Here is a 20,548-nt window from a genome sequence, read left to right as displayed (position 1 = left end):
TCTCTGAATTGTCCGTCACGAACTCTACACATCATTTTGTACGAAATAGTGTCTTTTCTATGTTCCCGATATTTTCACTGGTTTTCCAACATTTTCGCATTTTTCAACTATATAATCAGATTCATGCAGTTTTTGTAAATCATACGATAGTTCATTATCTAAGTTCATAATCTAGAGCTTTTAAATTTGAATCAATTTTGAAATGATTTTTTGTACAAAACTAACTCTATGAATTGGTTCGTCACGAGCTCTACCTCATTTTGTAGGAAATAGTATCTTTTCTTAGTTTCTGATATCTTCACATGTTTTCCAACGTTTTCATATCTTTCAACTACATAATTAGATTCATGCAGTTTTCTTAAATCTTACAAAATTATCTAAGTTTATAATAACTCTCTGAATAAAATGCAATCTTTTATGTTGCCTTTTACTCCAACTCTCCAAGTAACCAAAATCATGGCGAAGATAAACTCTACAAAGGGACTAATTTTGAAATAACTTGTAAGGTTTAAGAGACCTGATATCAGTTTCTATGATTTCGCCATTTCGGTATTAATTTCAATTTCAAAATATAATAAGTCTCAAGGGACATTAAAAAAAACCATAAAAAATAAAGGCTCTGTTTGGATACCATGATGTTTTACTTGTTTTCATGGTGTTTTTGCCAAAAACAAAACATCATGCGTTTGGAAACCATGGTGTTTTTTGCGCTAAATCATCATCAAACCAAAAACACAATACTTATTTCAAAACAACTTTCAGGTGTTTTAAGTTTGATGTTTTGGTTTTGAGTTTGAGAATGTGTTAATATAATATCTAAACATAATATATTAAATGTAATTAATATAAAATTATTATCAACATGCTTATTATACTATACTATACTATACTATATTATAGTAAATTTAATATATTAGTAATATTTATTAAATAATATAAAAATATAATAAATAAAATATCTTATATAATAATATAATAACACATTAAATACCAATAGTTAATCTGTTAATAATGTATTATATAATAAATAAATAATAATAAAATATAAATAAACTAATAAAAAATAATTAAAAAGAAATTATATATTCATAATATAATAATATTTATTTATATCATAAATACTAATATATTATTAAAGTACTATTAATAAACTCTAACATATTAAAAACTATAATATATTATATAATATTAAAATATTTATAATATATTAAATTATTAATAACATACTAGTAATAACATAATATTAACATTATTAATAATATTATATTATATGAATAATAGTATAATATTATATTATATTATTAATAATATAATATTATATTAATAATAAAATAACATTATTATAAAAATATTAATATAGTAATGTAAACTAAATATTATAACATTATATTTACAATATAGTTTATTATAATTAATATATAATCTATTAATAATATGTTTAATACTAATGTTATAATGGGTCAAACTAGTATTGATAAAAAATACTTAATATAATATTTTGAAAATATTAAAAAAAAGGGGAAAATGTGTTCAGGCCCCAAAAGTAGAAAGTTCATGTGACCCGCCCCCTTATATTCTGACCCATGTGTATAAGCCCCAAATATACACTGTATTTGTGTTAAGGCCCCAAAGTATCGAACCCTGAGAAAAGCCCAACAAAAGTTACAAATTTATCCTTTGATTTGATTGAGCTTGGTAACTGTGCCCATCCTTTTAACCCCATCCCATCTCTCTCTCTCTCTCTCTCTCTCTCTCTCTCTCTCTCTCAACTTCTCCTTCTCTCTCACTTCCGTCATGGCCACTGAAAATGATCAGACCCTGGGGAGGTCGTGGAAGGCGAAGGCGAGGACGGTGGTCATGGAGTCGGAGGTCGGGGAGTCATCTTGGAAATAGCTCGTGAACGCTGGTTCAACGACAAACACAGAACATGGTCCGGTGGGACCCACGAGCTGACGGAGCCCGAAGCTTTGGTCCGATGCATCGTTGTTCTCCCATTTCTAAGTTACGGAATATCTTTACTCAAATCAATGTCTTAATCAAGATAGTGCTCTTGTTTTCTTGTAATTTATGAAGGGAATCGATATTGGGTTTTTGTAGTTTTTCTCTCTCATTTAATTGAAATGACATCTCCTTGGATTCTTGAACAACAGTTTGGGTTTTCCTTTAATGCCTTTTTCTTGTGTGATTTGGTGATTGACAGAGTTCTGTATAAGAGATTAACAGCAGAAATTTTCAAAAACTCACATTGAATCTTCAGGCATATCGACATTTAGCTAGAAATTGAAGACAATGTGATTAAAAGTCGACTAAAGAATCTAAGAACCTGTGAATTTGAAAGGGGGGACAAGGAAAATTAGAACTATGAATGTTAGTTCTAAGGGCTGTAAGGTTAGTTCTAAGGGCTGGAATGTTAGTTCTAAGGGCTGAACTGTTAGTTCTAAAGGCTGGACTGTTAGTTCTGAGGACTGGACTGTTAGTTCTACCAACTTTCATGTTAGTTCTGTCATCTCTTACGTTAGTTCTACCCGCTTTCATGGTAGTTCTGTTATCTCCTATGTTAGTTCTGTTCGTTGCCATGTTAGTTCTGTCCGTTCTACCTTCTTTATAAGAACATTATAAACAACAATATCAGGATGAACATCATTTTTAAACATCATTCTATAAAGTTTAAACCCAGCAATTAGATTGTCATGCTTGCACAAGCAATCGACCAAACTGCAGTATGCTACGACATCTGGCATAAATCCCCTCTTTAGTATTTGAAAGAAAATTATTGCTGCTTCCTTCAACATTCCTTGCACAGCCATTCCCTTGAGAAGGATGGTGAAAGTAACTACATCAGGTATGAGCTTGTGTACTCCCAATTGTTTATAGATTTTATGTTGGTGAAAGTAACTACATGAATTAGAAATAGAACTAACATGAAGTGAGTTACAATCAACATAAAATGAGTTAGAATTAACAAAGAGCACAAGAGCCTAAAACTAACATGAATTAGAACTAGAACTAACATGCAGTGGGTTAGAACTAACATGAATTAGAACTAGAACTAACATGCGGTAGGTTAGACAAAGAACGAGTTAGAACTAACATGAATTAGAACTAGAACTAACATGAAGTGAGTTAGAACTAACAAAGAGCAAGTTAGAACTAACTTTAAGTGAGTTAGAACTAACAAAGAGCAAGTTAGAACTAACTTTAAGTGAGTTAGAACTAACAAAGAGCAAGTTGGAACCAACATAAAATTAGTTAGAACTAACCAAGAGCCCCAAGGCCAAAGGCCCAATCAAAGACTTTTAAAAATATATTGTAGGTGTAGGGGTTTGAACTCTTGACCTCCTCTCCAAATTACCAAGCTTTACCACTAGACCAAGTAGCCAAAGTATTAATGTTAGTTCCACTTAAAGTTAGCTCTTACTTGACATTAGAACTAACATGAAATAAGTTAGAACTAACTTGAAATAAGTTAGAACTAACATGAGTTAGCTCATGATAGAATTTAAAAAATGGCATAAATAACTAGAGTTAGCTCATGTTTGTTCTATCACAACTCATATTAGTGCTAATTTTTACCAGCTCATGTTAGTTCTAATTTTTACCAGCTCGTGTTAGTTCTAATTTATTTAATGCGTTAGTTCTAGCGTAAATATTGGGTCTAAACGTCATGTTAGTTCCAATTTATGTCATATTAGTTCTAGCTTCTACAGTGTTAGTTCTAACAGATATCGTGTTAGTTCTAGTTTATTTAAGTCGTTAGTTCTAGCGTAATTGTTGGTTCTAAACGCCATGTTAGTTCTACTTGATGATGTGTTAGTTCTAGCTTCTCCAGTGTTAGTTCTAACATGTATCATGTTAGTTCTAATTTATTTAATATGATATTCCTAGCGTAAGTGTTGGGTCTAAACGTCATGTTAGTTTTAATTTATGCTATATTAGTTCTACCTTCTCCAGTGTTAGTTCTAACTGGTATCGTGTTAGCTCTAATTTATGTAATGCGTTATTTCTAGCGTACTTATTAGTCTAAACACCATGTTAGTTCTACTTGATGATGTGTTAGTTCTAGCTTCTCTAGTGTTAGTTCTATTTGGTATCATGTTAGTTCTAATTTATTTAATGCATTAGTTCTAGCGTAAGTGTTGGGTCTAAACGCGATGTTAGTTCTAATTTATGCCGTGTTAGTTCTACATTCTCTAGTGTTAGTTCTAACAGATATCGTGTTAGTTGTAATTTATTTAAGTCGTTAGTTATACATAATTGTTGGGTCTAAACGCCATGTTAGTTCTACTTAATGATGTGTTAGTTCTAGCTTCTCCAGTGTTAGTTCTAACTGGTATCGTGTTAATTCTAATTTATTTAAGTCGTTAGTTCTAGCGTAATTGTTAGGTCTAAACGCCATATTAGTTCTACTTGATGATGTGTTAGTTCTAGCTTCTCTAGTATCAATTCTAACAGGTATCGTGTCAGTTCTAACAAGAGCTCAACTAGAACTAATATAACCACTAGAACTAACGCTTATATTAGAACCAACACTAGCTGGAAGTAGAACTAACATGAAATCAGGTAGAACTAACACGAGAACCACCAGAACTAACATGAGCTCAACTAGAACTAACATAGCCACTGTAACATGGTATAAACATATTAGTTCTACTTAAAGTTAGCTTTAACATGAATTAGAACTAAGTTAGAACTAACATAAAATAAGTTAGAACTAATATAAAATAAGGTTTACCACTAGACCAAATAGCCTAAAGTATTTATATTAGTTCTACTTAACATTAGCTCTAACATAAAATAGGACTAAGTTAGAACTAACATAAAATAAGTTAGAACTAACATTAAATAACTTAGAACTAACATTAAATAACTTAGAACTAACATGCGTTATTGCTCATGATAGAGTTCAAAAAAGGGCGGGAAATTTCCCTCTATTTTTTCCATCAAATCGCATTAATGGGCGTGACTTTCCATGTATTTTGTGGACCAGACGTCTGGGAAAGATAAGTGGAGGGGTAATTTCGGGTTTTTTTTTTCAAAATACAATCTCTTTTTTTATACTGCTGACGTGGAGGGGCGCCTTGAAATATTAATTGGTACTTTTTGGGGCTGAATCACATGGGCCAAAATACAAGGATGAACTTTCTCATTTTGGGGTCTGGATACATTTTTCCCAAAAAAAAAAAAAAACACAACACCACAATGTTTTTTATAAAAACACAAAAAGAAGAACGGACAAATTTTGAAAACAGACCCCTTTGCAAAAATATTCCCAAAAAAGACCCGTTTTGAAAATATTTGCAAAAAACAACCCAGTTTCAGCCTCAGGGCTGAAACTGGGTCGTTTTTTGTGAAAAATGTTCACAAACTTCATGGGAGTTGAACTCCCGTGAAGTTTTGTTATGAAAAAAACTTCACGGGAGTTCAACTCCCGTGAAGTTTGGGAATATTTTTCACAAAAAAACGACTCAGTTTCAACAAAGTAGGTCGTTTTTTGAAAATAAAATGAAAAACTAGGTCGTTTTTTGAAAATAAAGTGAAAACAGGTCTTTTTTTGAAAATATTTTTGCAAAGAGGTCTGTTTTCAAAATTTGTCCAAAGAAGAACACATGTTATCCAAACGAAACCGAAATCTTTCATGTTCCCGTTTCCTACCAAAGTCGTGGCAAAAGCGTAACCTTGTTACAATCCAAGACGACTCACCTCATCTCCCAAATAAAAAAAACACCTCTTAATCTCCTCCTCCATTCTCTTCTGACTCTCGCGCACAAAGCAAAGAGAGGAGAGAGGGAGAGAAGGAGGGAGAGAGCGAGGGCGAGATGTCTAAAATCCTTCTACTAAAACCCACCAATGGCCTCTCCTCTCTATCCCAAATTCGAAACCTCTCCTCTTCTCTCCTCGTCCACAGAAAACCCCCTCTTTTCTTCTCTTACGCCCAGTCTCTCCCCCTCTTCTCCCCTGGGCCCCACTCTCTCTTCACCCACCACCAAACCCACAACCCCAATTTCCCCATTAGAGCTCTCAACTCTCCTCCCACAAAAGAGGAGGAAGAGAGCAACGAAGAGAAGGACAAAGCCCAAGAAGGAGGAGATGGAGCTCTTCCTACTTCTGGGTCTAAATTTGTTAAGGATGATGAGTACCCAAGCGGGGAATTTGAGATGATCAAGTTTGGTTGGTGGTTAAGTTTCCTTGTTAAGCTCAGGATGCTGGTTGCTTTCCCATGGGAGCGAGTCAAGAAGGGGAGTGTTCTGTCAATTAAGCTCAAAGGACAGGTTTTGACTCTTACCTATTTTCTTAAAGTCGAAGAATTTGTGATTGCATATAATATGTTTGAGAAAATGTCTGATAGGGTAGATGTTTGGGATTTTTTGATGCAGATATCTGATCAGCTCGGGAGCCGCTTTAGTTCTGTGTTGTCTCTGCCTCAGATTTGTCAGAATTTTACTAAAGCAGTATATGATCCACGTGTGTCTGGGATATATCTTCAGATAGAGCCACTGAGTTGTGGTTGGGGGAAAGTCGAAGAGATACGAAGGCACATTCTTGATTTCAAGAAGTCAGGTAAGGAACTTAACCGTTATGAATCTTTTGAACAATGCAGTTAGTATCAAAGTTCTCAATATAGATATTTTTCTCGTAATATTTGACCTGTATATGTAAACATAATTGCTGTATGCTTGTCTCTGCCGGAATGAGGCAAAAAATTCTGTAGGGTGGAGGTTTCATTCGAGAATACTAGAAACATGAAATGAGTGCATATTCAGGATGTACCATTTAAATTAATTATCAGCTCCATTCACTATAATATTTATCACCTATAAGTATTTGTTAATGAAAAATCTAGTGTGTTGCAGAGTTCTTACCAATGCACCAAGTGGTAATAAAGTAAAGAATATTTCAAGAATGAAACCGACTTGAACTGTGGTTGAATACGTTTACAATAATTCATAAGTATGTCCTCAAACAAATGGCAACCATGATTGATAATCTGCTGAGATGCTCTATCATATATTTTTGAGGAGCATGTCTTGGAATTTCCTTACCCCAATAGCTCGTACAATCTATCTTAATTTGCGGATCGCTATGTTTCTTGTAGTATTTCAGTGCTATTCCTGATGTTCTTTCTTTCTTTTTCCTCCTATTTCTGAATAACTTTTTGTAGGCAAGTTCATTGTAAGCTATGTTCCTCTATGCGGAGAGAAGGAGTACTATCTGGCATGTGCTTGTGGGGAGGTGTATATGCCGCCTAGTGCTTATGTTGGATTATACGGTTTAGCAGTTCAATCATCATTTCTTGGAGGTACGGTTATTATGTTTTCTTCTGAAGAGGGATATGTGGAAATGAAATTGATAATATTTATGCCTTCAAGGGTTTCAAAGGTTATTTAGTCTTCAGTTAATATATTCAAAATGCGTTGTTTGCTAGTTATCTAGAAATTTATTTTTGAACCCATTTTATTTTTACATTAATATTTTACAATAACGTGCATTGATATGCATTTCAGTTTTCAAATATTCATCTTTACTAGTGAATATGCACATCTCATTGATTGAATCAAAGTAGCCTAAAAGATGTTTATTTCCTGGTGTTTTTTCTATACTTGTGGCAAATCTTCTTTAATATACTTCTGAAACTTTGCCTGTCCGCTACTAGTGGGAGCACCAATTGACAGGTGGGAGCTAGATTTCAAGGAAACTTAGTTCTAAAAGAAACTACTTATAACAAAATTCAGTTTTCGACAAATTCAACTATAGTTAGGCTATTGTCTTAGATATCAGTGTTCAATGGCGTACAAACTTGATGTTTATGTTTTAGTTACTCTATTCGTTTAATCAGTTTTTACTTGTAGGATTGGTTTTTGGCGGGGGCGGAGCTATGTATGGCCCCCCTAAGGGGCCCTGGCCCCTCCTTGAAAGATGAAAGAAGCTAGATAGAGATACTAGCACTTCATTAATGCACTACTTGGTTTACTTCTTGCTTACGTATACTCACATTCTATCTAGCTTCCTTGTCTTAGCCATGTGTCCTAGCTACTGCAATTCAAACCTAAGCCTACAAAAGCACAAAGGTAGATGCTACGAAAAGACAAAGAGGAAAGGAAGCCATGGATGAGCTAGGAACTGATTAATAAATTTAACTAAGAGCCTATTCTATGTGCTAGGACATGTTCACCATTCATGAAATTGCTAAGAGTGTGTTGAACCTGTTAAACTCAATCTTCCTAATGGGGAAAAGCATGATACTACAGTTACTAGTCCTAGAAAAGAGCGCTAATGCCCAATCTATTTTGTTTTTTTGCATGCATACTCACCTTACGTCATGCATATCTGCAAAAGTACCCCCAATCTCAATAGCTTCAAAGCTATCACAAATCAACAATTTTGACAAAAACACCCCAAATCAACAACTCACGATTTTGTTAGATATGGTGAGTAAAATTTTGACTATTTTGTTGATATTTTTACATATCAATTACAAATTAGCCTTTCAAAGTTAATGATTTTGTTTAATTTTTGTAAACCTTTTTTCTCTCTTTTGGTTTGGACCCCACCTTACTAAAATTCCTAGCTCCGCCACTGGGTTTGGAATTTTATTAATCATGACCCCAAGAAGTGACTGGTACCACATTAAATGTGTGCTAAAAGTGGGGTTTATGTATACTAGTTCCAATAAACTCAAAACTTAATCATGGCTAGCATTCAAATAATGAAAATTGGTAAAACTCCACTATGAAGCATGTGCAAGTGTGCAACAGGAGTACTAACAGAAAATCCTTGTCTGGGCATTACAAAGTGGTAGTGGAGCCTACGCCAGTGGAAATTGTTGGGAACCAAGTCCAATATGAAAGTTAACTTACACATGCATGTGGTGAAGGTACACGAGGGTCTTTTTTTTGCACCGCCGATGGAGTGTTCATCTCACCCTAAATTAAAAGGACTATGTCATAACGCTAAAAGTTGTAAAGACCATATTGTTGTTAAAAAAGTGTCAGGTACACACTTGAGCTGGTGATGTCCCAGAAGTCCTTGTTCATGCTGTTATGATTTTGATGGCCCTATGTTCCAAAGACTTGCAAGGTTTGGGTTTTTTATAGATTGTTCTCAATATTACCAGCTGCTGAATTTGATCCCGTAGATACATATATGTGTATGGGTGAGGGGTCATCTTTCCTTCTTGTTTGCCCACATATTGATTGGAGCACTTGCATTGTAAGTCCACATCTTCTATTATGCTGTACATGCCTTAAAAGCATGTGTACAGGGTCATCATATTGATCTATGAAGTTCATCGCATGTAACACAATTTATGGCCGTTCATTCTCAGAGGTTGAATGGATAAGGTTATGTTTAAAACATTTGATTTTTTTACTTTAGGCATTTAAATGGGTTGCATAAAGAAAAATTAGTGGACTTCTACTTGAAGTGCCTTTTTGAGTCTGTTTAGGAAGGATTTGAGTCCACATTTCGTTCTGTATCAGGTTTAATTGAATGTCTTTCAACATAGGGGTCTCATAATTTACTGTTGACTTGAAGTACCTGTTCTTACAGCACCTAATCATACCCATAATCATTATCTCATTCTTATTGGTGGACTAGTTTAGTCCATATTTAACATTGTAGTCATTGTTAGGGTTCTTTCCTACCCCTTTCCTTTTTCCTAGTATAAGTGGAATTGGACACAATTTTACTTTTCAGGTGTCCTGGAAAAGGTGGGTGTTGAACCACAAATTCAGCGTCTTGGTAAATATAAAAGTGCTGGAGACCAACTTACGCGGAAAAGCATGTCAAAAGAAGTTTGCGAGATGCTGACTTCACTTCTTGATAATATTTACGGAAATTGGCTGGATACAGTATCTTTAACTCGAGGTGCATTTATTTGTCTTCTGCAGTAATACTCGAGGTGCCTTTATTTGTCTTATGCACTAATACAACTGTTTATAGTTTAATTATTCAACAGGAAGATCCTTGGAAATATTTTTTTTTTTTTTTGCAGAAAAGGGGAGAGAAGAAATTGAGAACTTCCTTAATACAGGGGTTTACCAAGTTGAAAGACTTAAAGAAGAAGGGTGGATAACAGATATATTATATGATGATGAGGTACACGTTCTTCCTTCAGCCTCTGACATATTTTACTTTAGCATCATTTGGAATGACATCTTTTTTTTTGGGTTTAAAAAGGTTCTTTTCTTTGTTTTATTTACTTAGCTCATTTTTCATCTTAGCAGCCTTTTTGACGGAGAATCTCTGTTCCCAATTACATTACTGTGATACAGGTATATAAAGTATACTATTATGGTGTAAAAAACAGAGAAAAATAGTCCTAATACTAAGAGGTCTGTGATATATGAAAGTAGACGAATCTATGCCAACTTGGGTACTTGATGTGGTGATTCATGGAAAATTAAGTGAAAATAGGATCAAGTGAAAAAATATTTCAATAATTTTAACATACTGGTATGTGTCTGCACATTCCATCCTAGAGGCTGCCATGTGGCACTTCCAGTATGCCACCTGTTTCTGCATGGGCATGACAAATAATCCTTTACATCTGGGATTGTGTAGGTTTGGGGGTTATTTAATATGTTAGGAGAGCTTAGCATACATTTGTATCCTGTTAGTTTTGGTCCTAATGATTGAAAAACATAGAACAAACAAGTTTACATTATAAAATGAATTAAAGGGAAGACGAATTTTCACTAAAACACATTATGGTCATGTTCTCCTGGACATAAACATTGCAATGCAGTTCACCAAGGCCATCATTCAGGGAGGATAAGGAAACCTGCATACAGCATCAAGGTTTAAGAAAAGCTTGCTTTTACCGTTTCATTCTCTTTTAACTTTTTTTTAACAAACACATGATCTATGTACTCGAGCATTGCGGTTGGTGTCTTATAGGGGAAAATGACAAGATATGAGAGGGTTTTGAAGTATTCATGCTTCATGGTTAGATGATATTTGATTTGATTTATTTATCATGGGATACTATTTTATAATAAACAAGTGAAAGCAAGTTACCAGTTGCATGATGTCGATGAAATCTTCTAGGAATTGTCAGTAAAAAAAAAAGAAAATCTTGGGATGTAAGAGATTACAAGAGGCTTCTGACACTGATTACAACTCATGCTGATCATTGTCGGTCTTCAAGTTGGAGCAACTTAAATATGAATAAAACTTTGTCTGTGCTGTCTTTTTTGGAGAATTAACAAGGACTTTGTTTATAGGATGTGAACTATACTTTGTCCAGTTCATACTAGGAGCAGTCTCATCCATTGGATGAGATAGAGAAGCCCAGAAAAGCACTCCTTAACATAACCTAGCCCTACTTCTTGCTTACCAAGTACTGGGCTGTTTGCCTAGAGGCTGAACTCCTAATCTGAATCCAGTCGAGGACCAACCATAAACTCAGATGCTTTGTGTATTCCATCCTTGTTTTCAAACATCAGATGTCAGGTCTGTGACCTGTTATGGTGCAACAGTTTGCAACCACATCTGTGTTCTTACGTTTCTCAAGTACTAGAAGTAGCTTTTTTGTGAAGCTTATTTAATAAACTCTATAGTTTTTACCTTCCTCGGTAGAGCTATATTAGTCATGTTTGCTTATAAGATATCTTTTTTGCTGTGAAATTAAATAAAAACAGGTTAGAACGATGCTAAAGGAGAGATTGGGACAGAAGGATAAGAAAAATCTTCTCATGGTTGATTACAGGTAACAAACATCCCAGAAGACATTAAGAAGGCATTGTTAAGGAAATTCTTATTCACTGTACTTTTGTTGTCAAAGTTTCCTTAAAAAGATGGTGACTTAGTGAGAAAGTATTATGGATGTATTAATCATTGGTTTATCTTGCTGCTCTTTTTCTTGTAGTGAACAAAAAAAGGGAAGAGAAAGAGAAGACCATTGATATATTTGCATTTAATTTCTTTGAAGTGAGAATAGTTGATTTTTCCCGATGTCAACTGCTAGGAATAGAGCATTTAAAGATATTTTCTTAGATTCCCAAAGTGTATTCAGACAATAATTATCCATGTTTTGCTGAGGAATCCTGATGTTAGGTCTTTTAAGATGTTCTCAAACAGTATGTGGTTAGCATATTGGTGGATATGCCTGAAGTCTTTTGACTGATCATATATCCTCTTACCTTATTCTTCTACCATGTTTAAACCTTGTGAAAGTTTTAAATCTTTGTTAGTTCTCCAAGTTAAATGTTTCTAATGGTGTTTTATGAAAACTCAAAATACAAGATATCTGAGTAGTGCCCTTCAATAAATCCCATCGTAACATTTACAACTTAATCAGATCTAATACAAGATATCTAAGTAGGGATCTTCAATAAATCCCCTGTTAACATTTACAACTTTATCAGATCTATCTTCAGCCATGCATTCTCTAAGATTTCATTATAAAGTGCTTTCCAACTATGATTATTTGAAGTTAAAAATTTGTAGTGCCATGCCTTAGGATCATGAGTTAAAAATTGTCTTCTGAATTATGTTTATCCAGAATTTGATAAAAGGATTAAAGCCTTTTCTGTTAGGGTAGAAGTTCAGAGTTAATTAGTCCTTTTATCTTATACGCAGGAAATATTCAAGAGTAAGAAGTTGGACACTTGGGTTGGAAGGAGGCAGGGACCAAATTGCTATAATTAGAGCTTGTGGAAACATTACCAGGGCCCGTAGTCCATTAAGTGTTCCTAGCTCAGGCATTATTGCTGATCAATTGATTGAGAAAATCCGCAGTATCAGAGGTTAATATCCACTTACTAATTTGATATACTGTAGTTTCATATGTTCTTCACCACTTCTTTTTTCGCAAGATTGTAATTGCTTGGTATACTGATTCTTAATATGCTTATTGTGCTCAAGTAATGGACTTTTGTAGGATGTATGCTTTGACCTCCAGTAATATGGTACAAACACATCTTCCCTGATCTATTGTTATATTTACCACGTAATTTAACAATATGATTATGGGTTACTTTACTTAATCTATACTACATATAAAAGAGGATTGCCTTGTCAAAACTTTTGATTTCTATTTTTGCCCGTATAAGTTTGATAATTCTCAAATATGTCATTAATTGTAATCATTCACTAATTACATATAACCTCTTATTAGTTATACATTTCCTCACTTTTTCAAAACCTTTGGTCATACTATTATTTTATTATGTTATTTAATAGAAAATTTGAAATTTATCCCTAATTTATCTTCACATAATATTTAAGATTCTAGAAAAATTAAAAATAACAAAAATTCATTAGGCTTATGCCTTACAACTTTGGGTTTCACCTCTTATGGAGGACTACCTGTTACCTTACATCTTATTAGCCTTTGAAAAGTATGATAATAGTATGAATAACAATTTGTATTTATTGTAATTGTAATAGTATTAATAGTATAATGGTTCTAATAGTATTTTTGAATTAATAAATTACACTGTAATTTAATAATTATACAATTTAGTAAATTAATTACTTATAGTGTAATAAACTAATTATTAAATTATAATGTAGTTACTAATAGTATTATAATGCCAAGTATAATATTATTATATTTAAAAGAGAAGAAACTATTTAATAAACTATAATTATTTGAATAAATTATGAATAAATTATAATAATTATCCAAACTATAATAATTGATCATACAGTTATTTATATACAGTTTTATCGTACAATTTATTTATATAAATAAAATTGTAATTGTTCAGTATTTATATTGCTATACAAGTCATTTCATTTTTTTGTAGCCAACAAAAAATTGAAAAACATAAAATAATGCAGGGATGCTCTCGTGCAAAGCACGTGCACTATACTAGTTAAATAATTTTCGTCTCATCTTTATAGTAAGAAAGCTTATTAATTAAGCTGAAGCATTAAATTTTTATCGTTTTTATTCACTTAACAGCATGCAAGCAAGTATGGTCAAAGGGATGCACCACTTAAACGATTTTTAGTTACTGAATAGAAGTTTGCAGCCCAAAAATGTGCAGTGACAGGCATTGCTGTTCTTTGGAACCATCTGTAGCAGAAACTCACGAACTTCATCTGTTCTGGAGAGAGGCCAGGTGGATGCTGGAGTTGCTATTAATTTGTGAAGTTGCACTTCTGAAGTTCCTTGTTGAGTGGAAATTATAAAGTTGACTGGCCAGAAAGTTCTGATATTTGTTCATTTATACATCTGAAAATGTTAATATTGGAGTAATTTACCATTTTTTTCCTTCTCATCCCTCTTTCCTTTTCCCCCCTTCTGATTTTTGTACCTATTTAACTTCAGAAAACTAGCAAAGTCTACTGTAAGCATACATCTTAAGGAATTCTGGATAATTCATACATTTATCAATAAAAAGTAGAGGGAGGGAGAGAGGGAGGGATACGAAAAAGGTTTGTTATATCAAATTATTAATTGAAACCTTTTGTATAGCATGTAGCTCCAATGTTTTCTAACTTATTCAACATTAAATTTGGAAGACTTCACATTGTATTTGGAAGACAGTAACTTCTAAAAGAGACCTGCATTATGAAAATCCTTGTTTTCTTTCGTTGATCACAGCGTGATAATTTCTGTTGTCCTTTCAATGTTGTAAAGTTGAGCAATTTCTTATTTCAGAATCAGACAGGTATAAAGCTGTTAAAGCCGTTGTCTTGCGGATTGATAGCCCTGGGGGTGATGCTCTTGCATCTGATTTGTAAGTTTCTACTGAAAATTTGATCTGTGTGTAATCTTTTAGTTCCCGCAAGCTAAAAGATACTTCCCCTTTCGGTTTAGATTCTAACTTTAAGTTTGTTTCTGAAGTATAGATTTTAAAATCAGTTAGACCTTTTTCCTGCCTGACATTTAAGCTTAGATTTTGTAATGAATTTTCTCCTCTCCCTCCCTTCTTCCATGCACCTACAAAAATTTACACAGTTTTGGTCATTAAGCTTCTGACTAATCAGTCATCGGTGTCGTGTTTCTTCATTGTTTACCTCCAATAGAGTAATCTTGTCATTTTGTCTTGTAGCACTACAGCTGTAGATTTTGGTACTAATATGATGCGTGCTAAGATTTTGAAGACTTGAGTTACACTATATGCAACTTCTGGTGAATCCACAAGGGTTCTCAATATCTGATGTGCGATACTAAGAGGGAACATTATGCAGTTAGGTTTGTTTCAGTGAAATACTGTAATCTGTGTGGTTCATCGGTGTTAAGGATGCCTCAAAGGAAATGGTATAGGTTAGGGGGAAAAGCACTTTATTCAGAAAGTTTCAGACAAAATATTTTAAGATGGGAGGCGTTTCTCAAATAAAGTGGTCTATATTGTGGAATTCACAAAACATAATGATCCAAAATGAAGCACTATGCAACAAGGTATTTACTCAAATATTACTCCTTAACAATTATATGAGGTATTGTTGAATTTTTGCACTTGGGAGGAGTTTAAAGTTAATATAGTTGAACATAGGATGGTCGTTCTACATAGAATGGTAGAGCCTTGTATTTTCATGGATGCTCTATGCACATTCTTTTCCATGTGGCTGTCTCATGTCTGTCTTGGGTGCAGGTGAGAAAAATGTGATACGAGTGTCACTTGATTAATGTTTCTAGTGTTAGCATTTTCTTATTTGCTCGCATCGGTAGTATACCATCAACCACAAGAAGTGCTTATTTTGTTGTTTTGGTGGCTGTATATTATAGACGGATGCATTTTTCTATAATATCTGTTAATCATTGTTGATCTCTGGTAAATCTTTCGCTCGAACTTTCTTTTGAAAATAATCTAACCTTGAAGTTGTTTCTTTGTGATTCAGAATGTGGAGAGAGATCAGGCTTCTTGCTGCCTCTAAACCTGTGATTGCATCCATGTCTGATGTTGCTGCAAGTGGGGGATACTACATGGCCATGGCAGCGCAGACTATTGTTGCTGAAAAGCTGACATTGACTGGTTCAATTGGAGTTGTTACAGGTGAACCTAGTGAATTGATCCTGTGTGGAACTAAATCTTCAAATGAGTTCTCCACGGGCACAGCAGAATTTCTGGTGTTAGATTTGCATTTTGATAATTGGATTTACTATGTTGCGCCTGATATGAATATCAAGAAGCAGAAGGGTGATTGGAGACAATTTCAAAAATCATTTTCTTTTATCATTTTACTATGGCATGCCATTTTCATGTTAAACATATAAAACTTGCAATTTTATCTCATTTATGTATTTTTATTTTTCTTTCCAGACTTATCCACATTTTTCCTCTGAAGCTCAATATATTTTTGATTCTTTATTCTTACTTAAATACCCACATGATATTACTTCGTCATTATGCAAACAAATTTTGATGAATTCCAAGTCTGCTAAAAAATTGGTCTTTTCTTTGCATACAGCCATTGTCTTGCTCGAGTTGTACATTCTAAACACTTGTTTGCTTGCAGGGAAATTCAGTTTAGGTAAGCTGTATGAAAGGATTGGCTTTAACAAGGAGATAATATCAAGAGGAAAATATGCTGAGCTTTTCTCTGCTGATCAACGTTCATTTAGGTATCTGTTTCGTTTCTATCTTTCTATGAGAGACCTGATTACAGCTAATACCTGATTAAGGAATATTCTATCAGACGAATACTTGATTATAAAGACGTTGTCCTGTATCTGATAGGATGCAAGTGATGTAGCCAATTCCCAATGAAAGCAGCCCGGCCAAAGCATACTTAGAATTATTTAATCAATTTGTTCCCTCTTAGTTCATCTCCTATTAGAGGTTGTTCTTAAGAAAAACGAAAGTTCCAAATACTATACTCCCATGATAGCAGTGCTCAAAACCTGGATGCTTTTTTGTAATAGGTACAAGGATTGGCCGTATTCTTAGCATTGGGTGGATAAAGAGACACAAGATGTCATTGAGTTTCTATATTTTGTTTGATAAAAATCTGGTTGTCTGCCATTTTATTCTGAAGTTAAACATACATTGATTTAACTTATAATCAAAACGTTCAACATTTTTTTTATTTTTTACAATACTTATATATTAGTGCCAATTTGCAAGGATACCCTCATTATGCAAATTCCGAGCTTCACAACTTATTGGAAGTTCGAAGTGGCTTTGCAAGTTGTGACATGTGTCCCAGTCCCGTATCTGCCTGAATCAGATTAACATTTCAAATATTGATATGCATAAGATTATAAAGCATACATATATTTGTGAGCCCAAAGAACCTCCTCTGTTGTGAAGTATTTGGAAAGTTGTGAAGTATTTGGAAAGTTGTTCAGTAAAAATCCTTTGCTTCTATCATATTTGTAAAATAATCACATATTTTTGCCAATTTGAGGATTGAACTTCTCCTGTTTCTTCAGTTTCTTGTGCAAGGTCAAAACCCAGCTAACCTATTGGTTCCTGCAGACCAGATGAAGCAGAATTGTTTGAGAAATCTGCACAAAATGCATACAGAAAGTTCCGGGACAAAGCAGCATCTTCACGATCCATGACTGTAAGGATTTCTACGTCTTTCTCTATGGTTCTCCTTATCTACGGCATCATAAATTCTGTTCTGTTGCCAGATAGATGAGATGGAGGAGGTTGCACAAGGAAGGGTGTGGAGTGGCAAAGATGCAGCTGCCAGGGGTCTAGTTGATGCTATTGGTGGATTTTCCCGAGCTGTGGCTATCGCCAAACACAAAGCCAATATACCACAGGATAGACCCGTGAGTCTCTTCTTGTTGTTGTTTATGTTTGGCCATACAGAGTAATAAGTGATGCGTATCGTATGACATATGAGGGTATTCTCTCATATAATCCCAGCCAAGTGAATAATAGAATTTCTTTCTTTATTACTTAATAACTCAGCCCATGTCAATGGGCTAAGGTTCAGTCACTGAGAGCCCTCATGTCTTATGATATCCACTGTTCTCTTTGAAATATGTTCTCCGTCTAGTGTCTCAACTATCTCAGATAATGATGTTTGTAATATGTTTCTATATGCATATTATGAAACAATTAAGTTGCTTTCACTCTGTTTTTTAATCTAATTTTGCATCCAGGTTCGATTATTGGAGATATCAAAACCATCACCAACCTTACCGGAGATATTAACTGGCATTGGGAGCTCCTTATTTGGTATGGATAGAAATGTGAAGGAATTGTTGCAGGATGTTACATCCTCAATTGGGGTTCAAGCAAGAATGGATGGCATTTTGTTTGAAAGATTGGAAAATGCACCTGATGCTAACCCTATCTTTCAACTGATAAAAGACTGTTTACGCGCATTCTGATCTGAAATGTTCAAGTCTATCTTAATTGTGTTGTACTGTAATTATATATCAAGATCCAAATTGGGCAAGAAATCAAATAGGCAAACTATACTCTCTATGTAGAGTATATGAGAAATGGAAAAGAGATGCTATCATACGATTCATCACGTCAAGTTGCCAATATCACACTTTTATATCATGTGTATAAATGAATTGAGATCCTCTCCACTACCAAAAAGTACTGGAGGGACCATTGTAATATCACAATTGCTGATCTTTTTTAGTGGGTGGTTGTAATTTGCATTTGAGTATAAATTAGAAAAATAGTGCAATCCATAGGATACGATGAATCGTAGCTATTCACAATTATTAATTATTAATGTAGTGGTTTCTCAACTACTTTTTGGCAATGGAGAGGATCAAATCCTGGATAAATGTAGAGCGTGCTGAACTCGCATGAAATCACCATTTGCGTAACTTCTATGATAGAAGGGGAAAAAAAAAAGAAGAAAAAAGTGTTACCTTGATGTGGGAGAAGAATTTTGGTTTGGGCTATTCGATATTAGCCCCCAAAATATTTTGTATTTTGAAATTAGTCTCCAAAATCTTAGTATTTGAAATTAGTGCCCCACATTTTCAAGTATTTTCAAATTAATCCCCCACATCTTCTGATTTTTGAAATTAGTTCCTAAATCTTTTAAATGTTTAGAATCTAATAATCCTTCTAGTTAGCAGCTGGGGAAAAGATCTGATGGACTAATTTCAAAATACTTATAAAGATGTGTGGGAATAATTTCGAAATACTTAAAGATTTAGGGGAAAGATATCAAATATCAAGAATGAGGGACTAATTTGAAAATATGAAAGATGCGAGGGAATAAACTAAAAGTCAAAACTCGTCAAAACCACCGAGTTTGATACAGCTCTAGACTCGGTCCCAGTGCCGCGTAGACAAGAAGTGTCCTACCCCACCTCAGAGGGGGACGAAAAGGAGCGAAAATAGGCGGGTGGTTAACTTCTTTTGTATGTTAAAAACCGCCTCTCAATCTTCAATGCCTCCTCACTCTCACTCACGAAACAGAGAGGAGATCGGGGAGCGATGTCTACAAATTTTCTGCTCAAACTCACCACCAGTGGCCGCCTCACCTCTCTCTCACCCAAATCCTAAACCTCTCCTATTCTCTCCTCCAAAGAAAACCCCAACCTCTCCTCTTCTCTCACCCTCAATCTCTCCCTCTCCTCTCCTCTGTGAATCACACTCTCTTCACCCACCACAAAACCAACAGCCCCAAATTCCCGCATTCGAGCTCTCAGCTGCTCTCCTCTCACCAAAGAGGAGAAAGCCCAAGGAGGAGGAGACGGAGCCCTTCCTGCTTCTGGGTCTAAATTTGTTAAGGATGATGAGTACCCAAGTGGGGAATTTGAGAATGATCAAGTTTAGTAGCTGGGAACGTTTCCTTGTCGATCTCCGGATGATGTTTGCGGCTCCCATGGGAGCGAGTTGAGGAGGGAAGCGTCCTGACCATATGGGTATTATAGGAAAGGTTTTGGCTCTTACCCATTTCCTTAAACTTTGCATTTTTTAATGGGAATTGGATTGCATATGAGATTTTTGAGAAAATGTCTGAGAAGGGGGAAACGTTTATATTTTTTGATGCAGATATATGGTCGGCTGGAGTGCGGACAAATTTTTGAACTAGACCTATTCCCCCAAAGAATAATCAAAATAGACGTAGTCCCATAATATTTATCAAAGTAGACCTAGTTTCTGCCATGTTGGCTGAAACTAGGTCGATTTTGGTAAGTATTTAGGGAACTAGGTAGATTTTGGAAAAAAAAATTCGTATACTCTACGGGATTGGGAATGCCGGGGATAATTTGATAAATTTTTTGCAAGTAGGTCGAAATTGATAATTTTATCTTTGAAATGGTCTATTTCAAAAAAAATTCCGCTTGAGTGAAGCTGTAGTTATGAGTTGTCTCTACCTCGAATTTGTCAGAATTTTATGGAAACAGTGTATGATCGACGTGTTTCTAGTATATATATCTTCATGTAGAGAAGCTGGTCTGCGGTTGGGGACTAATTGAAGAGATATGAAGACACTTTCTTGATTTCAAGAAGTCAGGTAAGAAACTGACCTTTATGAATCTTGTGTTTATCATACACATTTAGTTTGCTAATTCACTATGTTTATTGTAGTATTTAAGTTCTTTTCCTGATGCACTTTCTTTCTTCTCCTACTTCTGAATAAATTTTTGTAGGCAAATTCATAGTAAGCTGTGTATATGTATGTGTGTGTGTATATATATATATATATATATATA

At 34.4% G+C, this 20,548-nt stretch overlaps 2 protein-coding genes across 6 annotated transcripts in view; both read left to right on the top strand.

Moving 5' to 3' along the window:
* Positions 5,676-18,541, top strand: LOC109840267 (serine protease SPPA, chloroplastic). The gene is made up of 13 exons (XM_020408841.1): positions 5,676-6,269; positions 6,375-6,558; positions 7,160-7,297; positions 9,694-9,864; positions 9,992-10,095; positions 11,640-11,707; positions 12,580-12,746; positions 14,612-14,690; positions 15,796-15,950; positions 16,414-16,519; positions 17,376-17,463; positions 17,534-17,677; positions 18,014-18,541. The coding sequence occupies exons 1-13, from the start codon at positions 5,817-5,819 to the stop codon at positions 18,242-18,244; spliced, it is 2,088 nt and encodes a 695-aa protein (XP_020264430.1). The 5' UTR covers positions 5,676-5,816; the 3' UTR covers positions 18,245-18,541.
* Positions 19,301-20,548, top strand: part of LOC109843102 (serine protease SPPA, chloroplastic-like) — a 12,555-nt gene continuing 11,307 nt past the window's right edge. For 2 of the 5 annotated variants that reach the window (XR_002247515.1, XR_002247514.1), the window contains exons 1-2: positions 19,301-19,767; positions 19,884-20,349. The gene's annotated coding sequence lies outside the window, so the exon portion shown is untranslated. The remainder of the gene's footprint in view (positions 19,768-19,883; positions 20,350-20,548) is intronic. The other 3 variants (XM_020412032.1, XM_020412033.1, XM_020412034.1) reach the window with 3 other exon arrangements.

The sequence above is a fragment of the Asparagus officinalis genome, chromosome 5 (genome assembly GCF_001876935.1).
Source record: "Asparagus officinalis chromosome 5, Aspof.V1, whole genome shotgun sequence".
Classification (NCBI taxonomy): domain Eukaryota; kingdom Viridiplantae; phylum Streptophyta; class Magnoliopsida; order Asparagales; family Asparagaceae; genus Asparagus; species Asparagus officinalis.
This window is presented reverse-complemented; position numbering and strand designations above follow the sequence as displayed.